This window comes from Periophthalmus magnuspinnatus, chromosome 16 (assembly GCF_009829125.3).
Source record: "Periophthalmus magnuspinnatus isolate fPerMag1 chromosome 16, fPerMag1.2.pri, whole genome shotgun sequence".
In the NCBI taxonomy this organism is placed as follows: domain Eukaryota; kingdom Metazoa; phylum Chordata; class Actinopteri; order Gobiiformes; family Gobiidae; genus Periophthalmus; species Periophthalmus magnuspinnatus.
In genome coordinates, this window is record NC_047141.1 from 24719932 (window position 1) to 24740121 (window position 20190).

At 38.8% G+C, this 20190-nt stretch overlaps 1 protein-coding gene across 2 annotated transcripts in view; it reads right to left on the reverse strand.

Moving 5' to 3' along the window:
- Positions 1–1047: 1047 nt before the first annotated feature.
- LOC117383661 (dynein axonemal heavy chain 11) overlaps positions 1048–20190 on the reverse strand; it is a 35002-nt gene continuing 15859 nt past the window's right edge. For both annotated transcript variants that reach the window (XM_055227648.1, XM_033980858.2), the window contains exons 45-82: positions 19994–20167; positions 19232–19436; positions 18691–18856; positions 18515–18617; positions 18195–18434; positions 17948–18109; positions 17684–17877; positions 17373–17535; positions 17156–17279; positions 16935–17077; positions 16199–16360; positions 14832–15065; positions 14418–14564; positions 14240–14353; positions 14022–14165; positions 13603–13785; positions 13408–13509; positions 13197–13331; positions 11976–12149; positions 11169–11404; positions 10556–10678; positions 8466–8670; positions 8224–8388; positions 7902–8042; positions 7165–7335; positions 6499–6621; positions 6230–6423; positions 5993–6141; positions 5787–5914; positions 5060–5287; positions 4430–4621; positions 3184–3303; positions 2542–2784; positions 2277–2459; positions 2092–2207; positions 1708–1820; positions 1493–1633; positions 1048–1331 (exon numbers count right to left, since the gene is read on the reverse strand). In XM_055227648.1, coding sequence (XP_055083623.1) covers positions 1084–1331; positions 1493–1633; positions 1708–1820; positions 2092–2207; positions 2277–2459; positions 2542–2784; positions 3184–3303; positions 4430–4621; positions 5060–5287; positions 5787–5914; positions 5993–6141; positions 6230–6423; positions 6499–6621; positions 7165–7335; positions 7902–8042; positions 8224–8388; positions 8466–8670; positions 10556–10678; positions 11169–11404; positions 11976–12149; positions 13197–13331; positions 13408–13509; positions 13603–13785; positions 14022–14165; positions 14240–14353; positions 14418–14564; positions 14832–15065; positions 16199–16360; positions 16935–17077; positions 17156–17279; positions 17373–17535; positions 17684–17877; positions 17948–18109; positions 18195–18434; positions 18515–18617; positions 18691–18856; positions 19232–19436; positions 19994–20167 — 6288 coding nt within the window. In that variant the 3' untranslated portion in view covers positions 1048–1083. The remainder of the gene's footprint in view (positions 1332–1492; positions 1634–1707; positions 1821–2091; positions 2208–2276; positions 2460–2541; positions 2785–3183; positions 3304–4429; positions 4622–5059; positions 5288–5786; positions 5915–5992; positions 6142–6229; positions 6424–6498; positions 6622–7164; positions 7336–7901; positions 8043–8223; positions 8389–8465; positions 8671–10555; positions 10679–11168; positions 11405–11975; positions 12150–13196; positions 13332–13407; positions 13510–13602; positions 13786–14021; positions 14166–14239; positions 14354–14417; positions 14565–14831; positions 15066–16198; positions 16361–16934; positions 17078–17155; positions 17280–17372; positions 17536–17683; positions 17878–17947; positions 18110–18194; positions 18435–18514; positions 18618–18690; positions 18857–19231; positions 19437–19993; positions 20168–20190) is intronic.

Sequence of the window (20190 nt, forward strand, 5' to 3'; positions counted from 1 at the left end):
AAAATTAAGAGCAGCACAGCGGTTATTAGAGTAGAGAAAATCCTGTTTGGTAAGATAACACTGCTGATTTTCACCAAAGACATAATGTGCGTGTAATTTATCTCTCTATCAACATTGTCTGGATAAAGAATATTGTTGTGTATATTCCCGGACAGTGCATAATGTCTCTTATCAAATGTGTGCTATCATTTTGATCATAGGTCTCTCAGAATGATAAAGGCAGCCTTGACTTTAAGGCTACAGTGACATACACAGGCACCTTTGTCATGTAGGTGATTTAATAGAAAATTAATAAATATACATGGTGCATAAGGTAAACTTTTGACCCAGGATTCTCATGATCTGTTCAAAAGACAACAGCTACTAATGGTACTGCTCCTTTTAAAGTTAGCTGCATTATTTAGACCATATAAAAAAATCCAGCACTGATAGTTCACAGAGATAAAGGATGGGTAATCTAAAGAGTTTCTCATAGAAGGCTATCTGTGCCTTTGAATAGGTCTCTTCATCAGGCCTGGATGAATGAATTACACTAGTCTGTTAGTATTCTGGCTCTGCCGTACAAAAGGTCAATGTCAAATGCACCTCATTTAAAAGTCAATAGCGACCATGCACATCATCTCCTGGGAATTCTGTCCGGGAGCCCTCCAGACAGCATTGTGTATCATTCAGTTAGTAGAGGGCAGCCACAGTGCTTTTTTAATCTTGACCTTCCAATAAAATATGCTCCCTATCCAGAATTACATGGCCTAAAATGGAGACATAAGCTCTCGACAAATCACAGCCAGACTCGGCCCTCTCCAGAGAGCACTTGAGCAGTGTCACACGCAGACCCAACAGGTTTGGCACTGGTTAAACATGGCTTTCTTTATTTGCTTAATCTCTAAATCTTCAACAAATGTACAGAACTATAGAAGTACTATAGTTCTAATATAGTAGTACTATAGTAGAACTATAGTACTACATAATTTTGTACAAATAAAAACTGCATAATTATATAAAATACATGATCTGGTTATTTTGGTGAGACACTAAAATACTGAATTATAATACTTGTAATACTTTACACTCACTGTCTCTCCCTCAGACAGACAGCAGCAGAGCCACTCCAGCTATAATCCACTTGGCAGGAGACTGTTTAGTTTTAAGGTGCAGAGTCCACACATGTGTGCCACCTCTCTGTTTAGTGCGATACACTGGACACTCATATGTGTTCTTGAGCTCCAGCTCCTCTGACGGCACTGCTCTCACATAGACCACAGGCATGGCAGGGGTCAGATCCCTCAGAATGGCCTCAGAAATGACTCCGGACTGACAGTCCCAGCGAGCACCTGAAAGACAGGACATGCTGCTGTAAGGATCTGACACTGTGAGAGGATTTCAAGAAGCAAACACACACAATTACATAGAGTACATGTGTATGTTTGCAACACCTTAAACAACTGTAAACACTAACATATTATACAAACTATATTATATAGACCTGTCTGACCTTCCATGAAGAACCCGTGGATGTAAGCTCCCTCTCGAGGAGGATGTCCAAAGTCATCTTTTGTCTTCTTTGTCACATCTACAGTCAGACACATCCGGTCCAGAGGCCACTCGTTCTTGCGAGCAATGCTCTGGAGCACAGCTACAGCAGATACTGATGGTTAATATAGATAGAACTCCAGTAACGTTTGGCATTAATTTAATGTAAGAGTTCACCTGTGAGGAAGGACTGAGGGTTGAAGAGCCCTGACAGCCAAACAACTGCAGGAAGAACAAAGTCCTGAGTCCAGCTGTCGAGCTCTTGACAACTCAACAACACATCATTAAACCTGTAAAATGGGAATCAATATTTTAGAATGACTCAGCCAAATCTTTTACATCTATGATCATAGTCAAAGTTTCATGTATTCAGTCCCTGAACATTTACCCAAGGAAATAATTATATAATAAAATGTAATATAACACAATATAATAAAATATTTATTTCATTATAAATTATATTACCCCACATATATATTTTCTGGAGTAAAGCTCATATAGAAGAGTTTAGCGTGACATGTGTAATAAAAGTGTATTTCACTGAGAAAAATTAGCAGTTACCAATGTGCCAGAGTTTTGGTGGACGGGTAAGACAGTCTGGCCCATGAGTCAGGAACCACATCACTGAACAAAGCTGACTGCAGAGTTTCCATACTGGATGAGATGGTCAACTCTCCCTTTGAACAAACATAATTCATATGAAGGATATGTGATACAAAAAATAAATATTTTGTAATGATCAGTACCTTCAACCCAAGCTCCAGCTCATTCAGTGACCTATGCATTTCTGCTATCAGATGGTTCATGCGCTCACATTCTTGAAGACAGACTAACACATATGGTGTCCTCTCAGCTGTCTTGGACATGATCTCGGCCATGTTATACTCGTCAGGCAGTCTGTCAATAATATCTTCAATAACTGACTTCACCTGTCAACAATGTTAGGTTAGTAATATAGTCGCTTGAATTCAGAGCTATTTCATGTGACAGCGGTAATCCCTGCATCTCCACCTTGTCCTCTGAGCTCTGGGCCGCCCCCTCCCCTCTAGTGGAGTTGTGGGGTTGGAGCTCAAACAGGGTCCTGAGCAGGTGGTCCGAGGTGACGGTGAGACACTCCAGCTCTGCGTTGGGATGGAGTCCGTATAGAGTGGGGTTTTCACAAGGAAGATGTTCATCAATGTAACTATGGTAACCGCTATAGTCCATAATCGGTGGGGACGGGAAACCAGGGCAGAGAAGCAGCTCACCTTCAAACTAGAAATATAAATGTTTATAATAATGAAAATATTTAATTACAGTTCCATTGTCTTTATTACATGCAACTGTATGATGCCTTTGTTGCAGATAACATTATTTTAGTTTCTGTGTCACTAATATAAGTTCATTGTTAGTTAATTTGATGCCGATCCGCCACTTAACTTACCTATGTACAATGCAATGTATATTTACATCTCCAGAGGGCAGTCTTTACCTTGAGGACTTCAAGCCATATGCAATAGAACTGCAGTTGATTACTCTAAGTAATGTATACGATTCTTTATGCTAACTTTTATAGCATATTTATGGATTTTTTTTTTATTTTAATTTTTAATTATTATTTTTTTTTTTTTTTACAATTTTTAAGTTAATATTTAGTAGTGAACATTGGCTGACCATTTTTGGATTCATCAGTTCTTGTAGATAGGTACGGCAAACTCTTCTGTCCCAGTCGTCAGTGATGTGACCTCCATACATGATTTCTCCAAAAAGGTAGCACAGGTCCTCCCATGGCACCTGCATGGACTACAATTAAATTTAAAGATAAAATCAATGGAATAAAATAAATAGAAAGTATGCATATGAATCTACATTATTACTTTGGCATGGTGGCATCAACAACCTTTAGTCTATAATAAGGCTTTGTCATTTTAAAATCCATCTACACAATTCTTTATTATTTTCTGCCGTAACAATAATCTCTACCACATGAAAACCACACATTGGAGTAATTCCTGATGGAGCGTCTCTTCCTCACTCGGAGACTATGATCCGTGAGGGTGAAGGAGGATGAAAGGAACCTGTGATTCATAACAAATGACAAAAGCTGGAGGTTCACAATCATTTGTACCTGTATTGTTTTGCAAATTGCTTCGTTCATCAGCTCTAATTGCAGTGATCACTTATGTAGCGTTGTGAACTGTCACATTGGCTGCATGTAATTACATTTAGGAGAACGCTTCATTGCCCTCCTAATGAATCCTCTGTATACGCACATACAGGTTACTGTTTGGTTAACATAATGAAGGACATTCGTTTTTTGGAGGGCAGAACACCTAGGAGACATAATTGGTTGTGACCGGAGTAATATGAGTTCTAAGAGAAATCATTACAAGTTCTGAGAGCTGCATCAACCAAAAATAGATTTTTTTGTCTTGCTGAAATAAAGCTAAATTATAGGTTTCATTTCCATGCCAGGAGGAAAATATGAAGCTCATGTGTTAAAATAGGGAGTAACAAATGAGTGTATAACAATAGCATGTAGGCTATGTAATTAGATTAATATCATGCTTTTAAAATAACAAATACAATAGATATATTTAAAGGTGGACTATGTAACTTTTTCTGGAGGAAAGTACGTCAAATGCTTGTCTGTATGAAGAAATTATTGTTTGCCTGGAATATTCCACAGTATGGCATTAGATTATCTATCTCCATGTAGAAAAGCAGGTGATATGACAAGGTCACGTTAAGGTCAAATATGTGGACGGGCCACCCTGCTCACTGTAAGAATTTATGTTTTGCAAGGTGTTTTTGAATTACAAAATAACATGAAAAAGAGATGAGTTTAAGACCCTCCACCAGAAAAGTTACACCTTTAAATAAGTAAAAAAAAAAAAAAAACAGAAATAGAAAAGAGTACTTTTGTATTGGCTTCTAGGTAGTTGTATAAAACACTGCTTGAGATGGTGAGGTCTCCGGTGCTGAAGGGATACTTGTGATTCCAACCTTGTGCACCAAATTTGCAGCGTTCGATTAAACTGGCGTGAAAGAAACAAAGGGAGAAGAGCATCAGGTTGAACTCCTGTTCCCGGGAGCACATGTCCAGCGTATCCTAAAAAAACAAAACATAGGCACAATATTTAGTCTGCATTCACACTTGCATTTGCCATGCTTCTTGGGGACATTGCACTGACTTACAAGAATTTCCTGGAGACAGATCCTGATGTTAACCATAGTTACAACTTGCTTTAACCTGAATCCTAACCTTAACCTATTTAACCCATATCGTTTCTCAAATAACGAAGAATTTATGTCATGATGATCTGATTTTTGTGCCCGTAAGAGAGGCAGGCTCCCGTGATGTGTGTACATACAACTTTTTAATTGTCATAATGTGATAAATACGCGCCTATACACACCACATCAAAAATGGAAAGAAATTGGGCTCTGGCACAAAACCTGGACAACACCAAACTAAGCTTACATCAGAACTAAACTGGGATCAAACCAGGACAAAACATTTTTCAGATGTTGATGAAATTAAACTTACTTGACTGAAGTTGTTGAGTGCAGCGTGGAGACTTGCATTCATACCAGTGGGTGGCTCATTGGTGATTTTAATTGAGTTTTCTAATATTCCTCTGGGGATGACATGATACTCAGGGCTCTGGGCTGGTTCACCCATCATAAACACTCTGAAGTTTGGGTGACTATTTTTGCCAGTGGTCTCCAGAAGAGCCTCCAGTGAGGGAAGCCAGCTCGCAACTAGATGGACATTCTAAGATGGCCAAAAATAAAATAAATATTCATATTTAGACAGTGATTCACACATTTTTCCATCAGATATGACCAAATCTAAGATAAGCGTAAAACAGTGCAGTACTAACAGAAACAGCTCACTAATCACATCACAACAATTCCTCTCAAAGACCTTCATGGCAAATTAATTGTATATGAACAATTTCAGGGCTTGTAATAGAAGAAAGTTTGAAATTTTGGACTTAAAACATTCTCAGAAGATGATTTTCATTCACAAAAATTTTACAATATGTCTTAATTTTCTCCATATAAGCTGGCTGCACAAAGGAAAGCCCCCTTGAATTCCTCAACTGGATGATTCTCTATTAGATGAAATGATTAGAGAGTTAGTTCAGCCAATTATGATTTTATTGAACCAAATTGAGTTCATTTCCCCAGCTCCAAATGTGAGACAATACCATTAGAGTGGCTGGCATGAGAGTAGCAATAACCTTTGACTAAACCAGAATACTCCATACCTGCAGAATGACCCAGTGTCCCAACTGAGAGGCGCTTTTCAACACCCTCTCAGCAATCTCCTCCTGTCCCTGACCCAAAGACACATTATGTAAGGTATCTTGGTCAATAGAAAAGCCCAATTTTAATCCTGAAAAATAGGAAAAAGTTCAAATGAATCCATAACATGAAACACAAAAAATATGAAGCTGTTACATGCAATAAGTACCTAGTTTCTCTAAATCCTTTAGTGGATCCACTCCAGGAGAAAGAATAAAAAAGAGAGGGTTACAGGGGTTGCTGTCTTCATATAGTTTTTCAAATTCAACTGTTGCAGGCTCAACGTATTTGGTACCCAAGTTTTCCTCAACAAAGTTCCTGTGAGAGGTCATTTTGTACTCTTAATAATATAGTATGATAAGTAGACTCGTTGTAGTAAAAGTAAAACATATTTCTAGTGCATTACTTGAGAGCGTAGGTGATTCGATCAGGACGCAGAGCCCTCAGAATAATGAGTTTCTGAAGTGAGGTTTTGTTCTTCCAGTCGTGAGGAAGCCGTTCTTTCTCGGGACAACAGGACTCAACTATTTTCCTCCAGTGTTTTGGTGAGGTCTCAAAGTCTCTGTCTAGACCAGTCAAGTGATCCAAGGAAGAGACTGCCTATAAGCAAACAACATGAAGCATAAAAACACTTGTGCTTAACAACATTTTATTATTTAGTCTAAAATGACATACCTTAATAGCTCCCCATGTGTGTGGTGAGAGGAATGACACAGGGCAAACTTTACTAGGCTCCACAGGGAATTGGAGCAAGAAATCCAGCTCTTGGATATTAAGTTTGTCTTGTTTAAGGAGAATCTAAAGAAAAAAAAAAAAAAATATATATATATATATATAGGAAGTTGATTAGGATGGTAAGATAAGATGTTGAAATGAAAGGTGTTTGGTAACCATCCATCACATTCTCTTGTATAATGTATTGTGCTTTTTGTAAAAAATGAAAATAAATAAATATAATCCAAATATATATTATATTTTATATTAAATGTTGACATTTTGGATCAGTTTACTCATACACAAGTTTTCAAACCAAAAACTACCACAATTCCAATCTCTAGCAGCTGCATTTTTCCTAGACATGTCCTCAATGGCATCCATCAAACCTAGTTAATTCCAAGACAAAGCCCAATGACAAAATATTGCATTGACCCATCAGAACCAACCCCCTTGTCAGAACCAACTGTCTGAACAGCCACCATGACGCGTCTTGTGAGAGATAATCAATAGCAGCGTATGCTCGTTCTGATTGCCATTAATTGATGTTAATGTGGGGCAGAAAAGTGCAGTGATGGATGAGGATGACAGAGGACCACACCTTAGAGGAGGCCCCAAACGCCTTACCTGGAAAGTAATGTGTGACAAGAAGGTTAGCTTGTCTCTCTCAAACAGGCCCTGGCTGGTGTACAGGAATACAGAGTAGGTGATGGCTTCTGCGAGGGTGTGCACTCTTATGCGCACATCCTCATCCCACTCTGCACGCTCCATTGCTTTGTTAAATGCTGAGTTAAAAGTCTGGAAAAGATCCAAAAGGAGGAATGCTTTGGTTAGGAGTACATGACTACGGTCTACTGACAGAGCATAAACAATTTGTTCATATGGCTTGATTCAAAAGGAATTTTAGTATTTGAACAAATATGCATAGTTTATTGTGAAAAAAAAGAAGAAAAAAAAGAGATTTCAACTGTTACTTTATGTATTCAGTTTTATAAAATTATGAACAACATTTGTACATTACTTAGCATGTGCAAATTGTTTTTTTTAGTTTTACTGATAACTGTATATATAGAAAGGGTGGGCTGATCTGCAGCCTCATTTCACACAGTCCACCTCAGGGAATCTTGTAGTAGCTTACGACCAAAGAGTGAATGAATCATAAGCAAAATTGTACTTTGAGTGTTTGGAAAAGCACCATATAGGACAAATTCCTTCATTCAGTACTTTTATGAAGACTGTATATATCTGTTAAGCTACTACTGCAAGCTTCCCTGGGATGGACTGAGGTGAAGTACATTTAGAGTTTCCAGTAGTAGCATGCTCATTACTAATGGCTTCCAAAGTTCCAGAGGCAAACATGTTACCTTGAGTGAAAATTGGTACATAGGGTTAATCTTGCTGAGGTCATTTATGATAAAGAAGAGAAGTGACGCTCTCTCAGCTGCGGGGCGGTAGAGCTCTCGGGCCTCGTTGATCTTTGTCTCGTTCTCTCTGGCCTCCACCACCTGTGTGTTCCAGTTGCACAAAATGAGCTCTTAAGCACCCAGGCATGCACCAAATAACTCTCATTACAAAGTAGTACATAGCAAGAGTAATTGCTGGAGCAGTACAATGCATTTTTAGCATGTATTTAAATACTTGTATATTCACACAACTAAAAAGCTTCCCACCATTTAAGTAACTCACCTTATACTGAATGAGGGCTGCGGTGGTCTTGGTGTTTTCAAGTTGCTCGACCAAAGAAATATCACCCAGAAAATTGCCCTCGGCCGCGGACAGACGAGTCAACAGGTCATCTTCCAGCCTCTTGAGCTCAATTTTGAAGTGATTCTGCTGCATGGTTAGCTCCAACTAAAGTAAGAGCCACAATGTAATTTAAAATAGTTACCTTGCTGTTTTCAATTCTCCACAATTGATTTTTCATTTACCTTTAGAGTTTCAAGTTCAGGTCTTTCCCGTGACACGACCTGCCCGAGGAGCTGCTCCTCCAGCCCCACAGGAGTGACTGTGAAGTTGATCAGGGCCGCCTGGGCCTGAAGCTCCGGGGGGAAGTGAGGATTGGACATCTTGGTGTGCATAATGAGTCGAAACCTACTGTTGTACTCGCATTCTTTGCCTCCAATTTGAATGTACCTGGAACATAAGCTTGTAATATAAGTGAGTCCAGAAATAAAATATAGACAAAATAGAATAAATATCATATACTGTGATAAAGTAGTTGGACTCTCTTCAGCTGGTAATATAAAGGCTGTAAATCTTTATAATACAGTTCTGTTATACATCCTTCCCATACTTCAACTGTATCTCGTCCTTTTATCTGTCAATTAACCGACACCAAAAAAAGTTTACCGAAAATGTATTTCTTTATTATTATTATTTTGATTCAGAACACATTTAAGGCAACAGTCTTCTTCATTCTAAAAATCATGCTATTGTAATTGTTAAGTCAGTGTGCAGTCAGATAATGCTGATATTATTGCTACAGCAGCCAATACTTATCTGTCCTTGCATTTCAATTCAATTAGGAGTACTAGCATGACGAACCCGGTGGCTTTTCATTTTCCTCTAATTACCCCCCAGGATGTCAGGCAAAGGCCCCAATTTTACAACTCAGGTTCCTCGTGGCCAAGGCGCAGATCAACTCTATATCTTCACAAGCCAGAATTAATGTACTATTGATAGAACCATTACTCCACCAAATTAAAGTCCGCGCTGATGGATTGGCTTGTAGTCTTCCGTCAGCGATGAAAGGAATAATTAGTATTCATTACTTCACACTCTACAACATTCCAATTATTAATGAACTTCAGCTGTAGAAGCCCACCAGATCCATCATGGCCGCCGCAGCACATTTTATTAATCATCGACAGAAACAAGTGCGTGGGTCATTTGCAGGGGATAAACTTATAATCAGATTTGCCGAGATGAATAGTTGCGTCTGGATGGACAGGACTTGGGAAAGACGCTCAATGAACAATATCCATAGCGGCGCATATAGATCGAGAAAGATGTAAGCATTTTTCAAAAGAACAATATCAATACATGGTCATTTCAATTTCCTACAAATATTAGCTACTTGCCGCTTCTGTAGATTAATATTTAGTTTAGTCTGTGAACGTGCCAGACATGTTCCATACTAAGTGATCTGTTATTTTGCTTCCAGAAAGATTATTGTAGTAATGTATGTATATATAAAAAGCACTGAATCACTGAATATTGTGTGCAGCATGCCAATTTTCTTATACATAACCATGACTGGTCCCAGTCCAGCCTTTACACTGGCCCAGCTGTTCAATATTCATCACACCTAAACAATATGAACACACAAATATACATCTATCACCAATGTTGAGGGGCCAATCAATATGCTGCCCTCTGGGATTCAGAGCATGTGCTGCCAATTCATTTATAATCTGAAGAGCGGCCATGAGAATGCATTCAGTCTTCTCTTAGTGGCATTTTCGAGCTCACTGAGATTCAACCATCTGGCAAATCTGATTCTATTGTCTCGTACCACTGACACATGTGGAGAGGCATATTGACTATTTGGTTTCAACAGGGAGAAAGCGAGTAGTGATTTGAAAAGGTTTTGTTTAGACATCTGAAATGCAGAGTGGCCTGTGTACAGTATAATGATCCGAATAAGGCTCTTTAGCAATTCAGCATGATGTGTTCATTTTTGTTAATAGCTTATCTCAGAAATACAATGGGTAACATTTTAGGGATGCTCAAGTACACATGAAATAGCAATTTGAGTAGTTGCAATTATCAGTGGCAGCAATTAAGTAATACAGAATGTTCTCTGCAGACAACAAAATATCCTGTTTGTTTATAGACATTTTTTTAACCCTGTAGTTTAGACCTCCAAAAACATTTTCAGCCTTCTCTCAAGTTGTAATTCTTCTGGATGGGTTTAAGCTGTGCATGGTGAAATGAATCCCTGTGACAATACTTTTACACAAAATATGTTACAGAACGATTTTGTGGAATTCAGTATAAATCATTGTTTGGTACTAACCTTCCTTTTTTGATTGTGTTTCTGCCTAGTAATGGCTCTAAGACTGGGTCCAACTTTTCCGTAATGTTCTCAATCAGTAGAGTTTCTCCGCAGGCAAGAGCTTTTTCGATTACTTTCAGATACCTACAGAAAAAGAAGCGCAGTGGGTAAGAATCACAATGAGATAGCAAATGGGTGAAAACACACATTTTCTCAGCACTCAGACCTTGAACACAAGACAAAACAGGTTCACTCAATCGAACAACTTTGAGTGAGGTAATGATGAAGAAATATCATTGTAACATGGTCAAAATCTTAAAGGTCAAATTGTGGAAAATGTTCTTCTACTTTTACAAATTGTGCTACTTTTACAGTACTATGCCTACATTACTTATTCGATGTTATGGTATCAGAACTGAAGAAGTGGCTTGGATGAGCAGCAAAACGTCTTCACTCCTACAACTTTTTGTCAGGTTGACGGATTTTACATTTTGCTTTTACTATGGATCATATCTGGACAACTGAGGGATTACACAGACATCTATGTTATGGTGTTATATCTGTAGCAAAAGTGCATTGCAATAAGTAATAAATCATAAACTACAGAGTATAAAAAGGAAAAAGCCCATCTCACCCTCTTTGCCCCATTTGCACCACAGTTAGCTCTGACCCAAGCCAGTTTTGGATCCACTTAATGGCCTGCTGCTGAGGGTCAATGAGAAGTGGCCAACGCTCACTGGTGGTCAGGATGGCAGCGTTTTCGATGGACATCCGATCGTTTGGCAGGCCCTGGTTATGCCAAGCAGCCACGGTGGCATCATCTGTAAGCATGAGGACCGGGTCCAGGCCGTCTGTCAGGGCAATGGAGACCTGGAACAGAAAGCACCGCTAATGTCACTCTGATGGGAAGAGCAAAAGATGGTGAGGGAATCTATTGTATTGTAGGCATTTGAAGTAAGAGCTTTGACTGTACTTACTTTAGAATAGAAGTGGGTAACATATTGTATACTGTAAACAAGGTAATGTCAAAGCTTTTGTTTTGATACAGTTAAAATTAATGTAATACAAATATTCAGTGTAAAATTTCATATTACATGGTAGGTCATTTTTTCCTAACCAGGGGTGCAGGTACATTTATCTAGGGGTAGTTGGAATGTACTTGGATGATAGTTTTAAAAGGAAGGTGAAATTGAATGTATTATTTTCTTGATAAGAAAAATGTATATTGTAAAAAATGGTTTGTTGAATAATTTTGGCATAAGTATGATTAAAAAAAAAAAAAGATCAGACAATATCAACTGATTTAAACAGTACTTTAAATGTACTTGTAAAAGTCTTGGTTATACAGTAAATCACATTTCCAATCAATTACAAAAATACGATGTGATTATTCATTATTATTGATTCAAGAAAACATTAAGCTCAAATAAAGTTGTACTACCTTTTTAGACTGAAGGAAAGGGATCCAGCTGTCACTGAGAAGCTCAGTGCGATATTGCAAAGGGAAATATCCCATGTAAGACACAAACGCTGTGGTGAGGAGGACATCTCCACATAGAGTCTGCTGCTGCTTCTCATACTCGACCAGGGCATGAGACCAGCGCTCTTTCTCTGACTAAAAACAAGACCAGAGTTACAAACTTCAGCAAGGAGGAAAACTGTAACAGAGAAAACATTTAAAGCCTAAAAGCACTCTCAAAAATTATGCTGCACATGATCATAACAAACAACAGAAACAATTCCTTTAAAATATCTTTTACAATTTTCCCTGTATTTACTTACCATCAATTTTCCATCTATTTAAACCTTCAATACTATGACTGTGACAGCCCCACAGTGATAAATCATGCGTGGCATTTTCTTACAAGGGGCTGTGGATCTAGAATATGTCACATAATAAATTCCCAGACAGTTAAAAATCACTATAATTTTAGCCTAATGTATTATGGATTGCTTGTAATATCACTCAGTCTGGGGTTAGACATTGTTAATTTCCAACAGCTGTTGGGGCATTGAGGTAAGTTAATGATTAAATATAGACGGTCTGATTTATTAGTCTCAACACTATTACTTCCAGGTCAATGCCATAAAGATAAAACATTTATCTTGATATGCTTAAAAGCCAAGCTGCTCCATGCAAACCGCATTTGTTCTCACGAATAAGAAAGTCGAACTTACAAAATGGCCACTGAAATGACCATCGTTTACTCCATATTAGCATCCATAAAGATAATGGATAGTGCAGGTAAACAAGGAGTAAGGAAATATACGAGAAAAATATACCAGGACGTTTTTCTAAGAACAGAAGCTTCAGAAATATTTTGTTACCTGACGGCTGTGCTGTGAAATCTAAACCATACAGTGTTAATTGTGAAAGCAGTTAGCTCATCTCTTGTCCTCTATTTGGATGCTGTTCAGAAGCCAGTTGCTCTGCTTAGCCATGCATTTTGTGTGGTCCAGCCCTCTCTACCTGTCTCACAAGTCCCCAGTACGATACTGAGCCAGGCTGTAAAACCACCCAATGTTAAATTGTATGGAAAACTGTCACCTTGTGTTGCCAGGACATACCAGATTAAATGTAGTTGGTTAGTACTGAGTTTCCATGCATTTCAGTGTGTGATTAACAGGTTATATGTTCCAGGTCAGCCACGCACACGTTTACCTCTAGGCCCTTGACCAGTCTGTTGGCCAGTTGTATGGTCTGGTTGGTGCGGGACACCTCCTCCTGGCAGCTTAGTTTCTCTGCTGTTGCCTTTTTGAACTGTTCTGTGAGGTTCTGGAGAGTTGAATCAAGATCCTAACAGCAAACAAATAAACATATTTTACAATTTTTATTTGTACTAAATGTGGGTAAGTGATTATAAAGTACTTACCATTAACTTCTTTTGAACAGCCAGCAACTTGGATGTAGCCATTTCCAATTCTATATTAGCTTGTGCCAATGCTTGTCGCTTTGGAATAACTTCACAGTAAATCTGCAATCACGATAATGATAGTTAATCAAACTAAAATATCGTGCGTTGTATATTAATCAACCCAAAAACACTTATGAAAGTGTACTGCCAAACCTCATAATATCTAACAATGTTAATGATCCAGGCACAGAGTCCAGCTGCAGCTGTGGACTTGGTCCGAACCATATCCGGGTGGAAGCCAGGTTTTCTCAGATATTCCTGCTTGACCACACTCAAACAGGTGTCTGGAATGTTCTCCTTGTCGTATGACATCAATGCTTGTAGAAAATCATCCACCTGAAAATGAAGTTATTTAAACATTTGAAAAAATAAATTTACAAATGCAGTATGTATATTTGTATTATTAACTATTCATATCATATAACTGAATCAAACCAATCTAATGATTCTCTTTTTGTGACTAGGCATATTCATAGATCTATTCTGAGCCACTGGGCAGGTCTGGGTCAAGGTCTGTGTGAATTAGATTGGCATTCATCAGGCAGATATGAGTGACACAGTGACAGCTTAACCTTGCCCATGAAGGCTCGTGCTGCTTTCCAGCTCCGATCCTTTGGCACTCGACCGCGAGGAGCTAGCAGCACCATCACAGCTGCGGCCACATTGATCACTGCCACCGGAGGGTTTGGAAAGGCTTTCATCTCAGTCAAATTCACCTAAAGTTCAGAAACATTCATCAGGTCTGTACTCGACTGGAGTTCAAGTGGGTCTGGTTAGCAAGATATGGCACCTTGTTGAGGGTGTTGAGAGCTGCTGTAGCAGCTGCTAGTGATGGCTCGGCTTTAGCAAGATCATTTTCACAATCTTTTTGTTTAGTTGCCACCTGAGTCTGGATGACAGCAACCTGCACACAACAGAACACGTGTTAAATGAAAAAAAAAAAAAAAAAAAGTGATAAGATACCTCACCTTCTGTGCCTCTGTATCTGCAGCTTCTCTCTTGCTGCTAACCTTTTCCGTTTGTTGACCAATTTTAGCAATGAGAGCTTCAATGTTCTGGTTTTTAATAGACAACTCGCCCTCCTGAGAAGCCAGTTTGGCTTTCAGATCTTCAACCTAAAAAAGAGAGAAATATATAGGAAAAAGTATTCTTGAGTTACCAGCAAGTTATCTCCTTAAGCATAGTCTATAGTATCCTTGGGCATGGAATTAAATTTTTTTTTTTTTTTTTTATACTGAATGATTTTTTTGCAACCCAATGTATTTATCAATGCTTTTATCTACCAACGTAAGGATAACAACCCATGGTGATTTTGTATTTGTATTGTGTTTGCTTTGATTTTTACAATCAGCAGCCATAAATCCCATAGTAAAATGTTTTACCTGGGCTGCGGTAGTTTGCAATTTTTGGAGGCCACTGTCCAGACGTCCCATCTTGTCCTGGAGCTGGGCACGGCTCCTCTCCAGCAGGTTTCTGTACAGGCTGATTTGCTGGAGAAAGCTCTTGGGGGTGGTGTAATTGTACCTCTTCTCATTGCGTTGGTATTTTTCACTAGCATGTTTGACACTGGTGTGAACGTAGGCCATGAAAAGACTGATGGATTCCTGGACAGCAGGCTGTAAAAATAAGCAGAGGGTGGGGGCAGGGGGAGAGAGCGGGGCAAGGTGGATTGAGTAGAGTTTAACATCCCATCCTGATGGAGCTGAAATATTATCTTCATAAATTTTGAATTCATCTACAAGTTTTGCCGTTTTACTTGGCTGCTCTGACTTACTCAATCTGATATTTAAGTGCAGCTAGCAGGAATGATTAGGGTTTGAAACCTCTGTGAAAATAATGTATTTAGGCCACCGTCATAAGGCTGGGGCTCACTGTTTGCATTAAGTCGCCTTTGCTTTTCTAACTTTCTCAACACAACATACATGCTGCTATTGCTTTTCTACTGGATGCAAAGTGTGCTTATAATATGACGCATAGTGACAGAACAACTCTATTCATCATAGTAATCAATTATAGACTAAAACAAACGCTTGGACAATGAGGATCAGAACTTACTATAACTCATAATGTTATTAGAGGAGACAGGTGAAAATCATTATTAATTAAAATAAAGTAAAGGATTTTTCAGCTCTGTGCTTAAATATACACTATGTAAGTTTCAAGTGAAGGGTCCGCCATCCGTCTGTTTCCACACTATGGTCTATCTATTTCCATGGACACAGGCATGTGACCCCACCAGGCCAAGTTACATGTCAGCTCGGTGGAGATGCAAGCCATAAAGACATGGGTAGGTATTATTGAGCAATAAAAACAACTGTAATTGCACCTTTAATAATGCCCAATAAAATATAACACAAGCTTCATGAATCTATATAGAACAGGAGGCTTAGGTCTGGCACATATGGCTCAGATGTGATGACACTTGCTGGTTGTGACAGCTGTGCTTCCTCGCAGGGTCATTATGTGCTTAATCACTCTTCTCCCATTAACACAAATGATCCTGGTTGAGATGGAAAACAATGATATGCCTGCACTCACTTAGAGTCTCCAAGCATGCGTTCAGCAATTTGTCAGTAGCTCAGCGCACAACTAATGATGAGGGATCTACGCAAAAGTTAATCCAGCTGCACCATAGTAATTACAAGGTGTTCATTCAAATCAGTTGGAAACTAAGGTTAGATGACAACAGATGTAACACACATAAGTAATAACATTGAACACAACCATGAGTACAGTATTAGGCCCAAACCTCAATTCCTTCTATTTCTTGGATGAATCTGTGGCTGACAGACTGCAGAGCCTCTACTGTCCAAGGGTGGAACCAGTCGATGGTGGTGCACTGGAATAAGGCGGGAAATCTACGTGCCCTAGTACGTAGTGCACTGCCAACTGGAGAGAAGCACAGCACTACCTAAAAGTATCAAGCAGACGTGATCCTTTTTAGCTAGGACCACTCAATTATAGAAAAAAAAAAAAAAAAAAACAACATAATGGAACTTAATTTGGTCATAACTGAAATCTCAAACAGTTGATACAATAATATACTGTCAAAAGTCCTAGAACACAGAGAGTCACAGACCAGTGATCAATACAGTGGATAATTCAGATGGTGCATTTAGCATACTTTAAATAAGGCTTGAAATATTATTATTAGGTCTGTATGACAATGCAATGTGATGTTATTTAGGTTATATTGGAAGGATTACTCAAATTTGCCATGAAAAGTACTGATTATGATCAATTGGGCCAGTTCAACTAATGGCCTGAGGTCCTAGAAGAAGAATACCATACTTTACTGTACGATACTGTTTTTTTAAATGCCACTACAGATCTGACAAGTGGTTTGCTCTAGGTTTTGAGGACCCCACCTCATTCAGAGCGACATAATGTTTATAATTAAAAGAAGCAATAATTGTAGTCTCTTTCTCAAAGCCTTACTTAACACATAATCAAGTATAAAGCTATTACAAGAGTTGCAAATTTACCTTAAGTCGTTGCTGTACTCTTTCTGTAAAAAACCTCCAGCAATTCTCCTTGTTGTCTAGTAGTCCAGAGGCACGGACTTCAGCTTTCACTCCGGATACTATTCCCTCAGCCTCCTCCTCAGTGAAGAGCTCAGGGATCTCTCCTGTACAATCGTAACACTTTCAAAAGATCATTTCAAAAGAGAACAAATATGAACACTGTTAAAGACATAATTTCAAACCTGAGGCCAGAAAGTCGTTGATGATGACCAAAAATCTTTCATCTGGAATTTGGGCTTCAGTCAAGAGCAAAACCACTTTTTGGTTCTTTAGACCAGTCCTAATGAACAAACCCACAAGGTCCATCTACAACAAAACAAATTAAATCATTTTTAGATATGTATTTTTATTTTCAGTGCTATATTACATTATACAGCAATACTGTATGTGATAGTGTACCTTAAGATCCTGGATACTATATCCATTAGTCAAAGTAATTTGGAAAACTTCTGTGGACGATATGAAAGCTGCAAGGCGTGTGAGGCTCTGCTTTCCACTGCCTCCCACTCCCACCAGTAAACCATGAGCTCTGGGAGATGCCAGGATACGACTTATGCGGCATCTACAGATAACAGAGTTTCAATCTTGTATTATTTCTTTATATATATCTTGGTGTTACTTTTTTTCATTTGGTACAGATTTATGTATGCGAGTTTCTTCACTCTGAATCTAATCAAGAAGAACTTGTCTAAATGGTTTTCAATACTCACACATGTTGCATGGCGTCTTCAAATAGCACCAAGTCCATTGCAGCGTTGAGCTCATTGTAGTTCTCCAGAGCGTCAGTGAGTAAGACCCTGAGCACAGACCAGTCACTCATTTGGGAGTAGGATGATTCTCCATCCACTTGAGCAAAGTGACAATATAGAAGGGGCTGCTGTGTCATCTTTGCCTTATCCAAATCCTATAAATTAAAATCTGTATTTAAAGCAGTGTTGGGCAGTATCAGTAATGATTTAAACACATTTCATTACCTCAAAACACTGATGTACAGTCTCTGTCTGCAGCCTCTGGAAGAGCTGCAGGTCTTTGTCATCCACCAGTCTGTCGGAGTAGACTCTGCAGGACTCATGCAGCCACAGCAGGGCTAGATCAGAGCTGTCTCTCACTGTGTCATGTCCAGCAATGAACATGCCCTGAATAAATACATATCACATCAGTCCATAATATTAACTCACTCAACTCACTCAACTCACTTTACTATAAATCTGCTGGCACTACCTGGAAGACGTTGGATAAGTCTCGGAGATTAAATATGTAGTGGAATTTGATGGCAGTGGGTAGACAGCTGTTAACCATCTTGTGATGAAGAGTTATGGCAGCACGGAGCACAGCTGTGGCACTTTTCTGAACCAGTGAACTAAAGGGCTGCTGCTGCAGATGGGCCGTGAGAATCTGACCAAAGATCGACATCTGAGCATCAGTCGAAGGGAAGTTTACGGCTAATACTGAAAAATGCCTCTGTGGAGAAAACAGATAGTATTTTTCCCAATTGTGTTTGCATGTGATTTGCATAAATAACACAAGTATCGATAAGTTACCTGTAGTCTAGGGTTAATATTGAAGCTTCCAGCAGTTGGGTTCATACAAGCAATATACTGAGTGTTGTGTATTTCTTTTAGGGTCAGTTTATGTCTGTCATACCTGTGTTTACAGAGAAAACAAATAAGTAAACATAATATTATTTTACATATATTACATGTTTTATTCTTCTCACCAGTGGCCATAATCTAGATGTTGACGGATGAGAGTGTGAGGCTGCACGGTGCCATAAGTGTCTACAGCCGGCATGTTTATGTCATCCACAAAATAGATCAGCTTCTTGTTACCGACAGGTGAGTAAGTTTTGCCTGTTCTTTTCTCCAAATGCTGTTCAAGGTTCACTGAAAAGCAACAAAGAAAATGTTATTAATAAATGCAAAAGTAAAGGTTAGCCACATTACAAAAAAGTAAGAATAAAAGAAGGTGGTTTTACACTACACGTCTTTTATTAATATACATGAAAGTGAAAAACTGCACAATTAACCTTTAGCCTTTAGTATTTAAATCCTACCTTTACTTTCTTACTGCTATAATTTATCTGATCATATTACTTAAAAAAATGTGTATAGAGGATTGTTGTTTTTTTTTTACTATTTGTGAATCATTGTGTCAAGTAATTCCCATGTTTCGATAAAGCTTGTCAAAGTCTAATGGCCAGTAGATGGTGCTGTAGTTTATCTCAAATTTAACAAAACCAGACCAAAAACCTGACTTACTCTGCAGCATGTGAGAGGTGGTGTAGTAGTTGAGTGGCACTTTTGCCGTCATGTAACTCTGTTGAAGTGAGTCTAACTTGTTCCTGACAAGTGCCGACTTCCCCACTCCGGCGTTCCCCACCAGCATCAGCGGCTGTCTCTTTTTCAGCAACAAGTCCATGAAGTATTGCAGACACACGCTCTCTGCTGTGTGCACCAGAACAGCCTGCAATCATAGGAGCAGCAGGGAGCGCGTGCACAGAAACATACATGCTTATTACGGCTTTCTTTTAGTGATTTATTGACAGACATGTGTTCAGTGAATTGCATGTGATTTATAATTTCTTGTATTTCCCCAGTAGACCACAACTATTCTGTCATAATAGCATCATTTGCAGAGAACAAAACCCCACTAATTATGGCCCAGTGAGAGGCTTTAGAGCATTCACAGCTGTATGCAGGAGAATAAAGAAAGACAATAGTGTGTGGGTGATAGCTCAAGCCTTGTTGCTCATGACTTCACCCCCGCTCAGTCTGGTATGGGGTTCACTAGATGGTAATCAGACACAGTGGCAAGCCTATCATCCATTCCTGCACCCTACCATAACCTCACAATGTGACTTTACCCTCTCTTATTATGTTCACCCAGGCATGCTTACATTTTTAATATGCTTGCATTGTTCATTTTTGGTAATTTTTTTTTTTCTTAAATGGGGTATGATTGCCAAGGGATATTTTATTGTAGGGAAAGCTGGTAGTTTTAAGTCTAACAGTGAGTCTTACCTGTAATGGTGTACAAGTTTCCATTTCAAAAGCAGGGACAATATCAGACCAGGGTAAAAATCTTCTGGTTTGTGGATCAAGGTAGTAATCAAAAACAGTCCCCTGTGCTGGTAATTTCACTGACTTCATTTCTTTGGCCCACCAGTGACTGAATTCCATACGGTAATCACAGAGCTAATGAAAAAAAGAATATATAT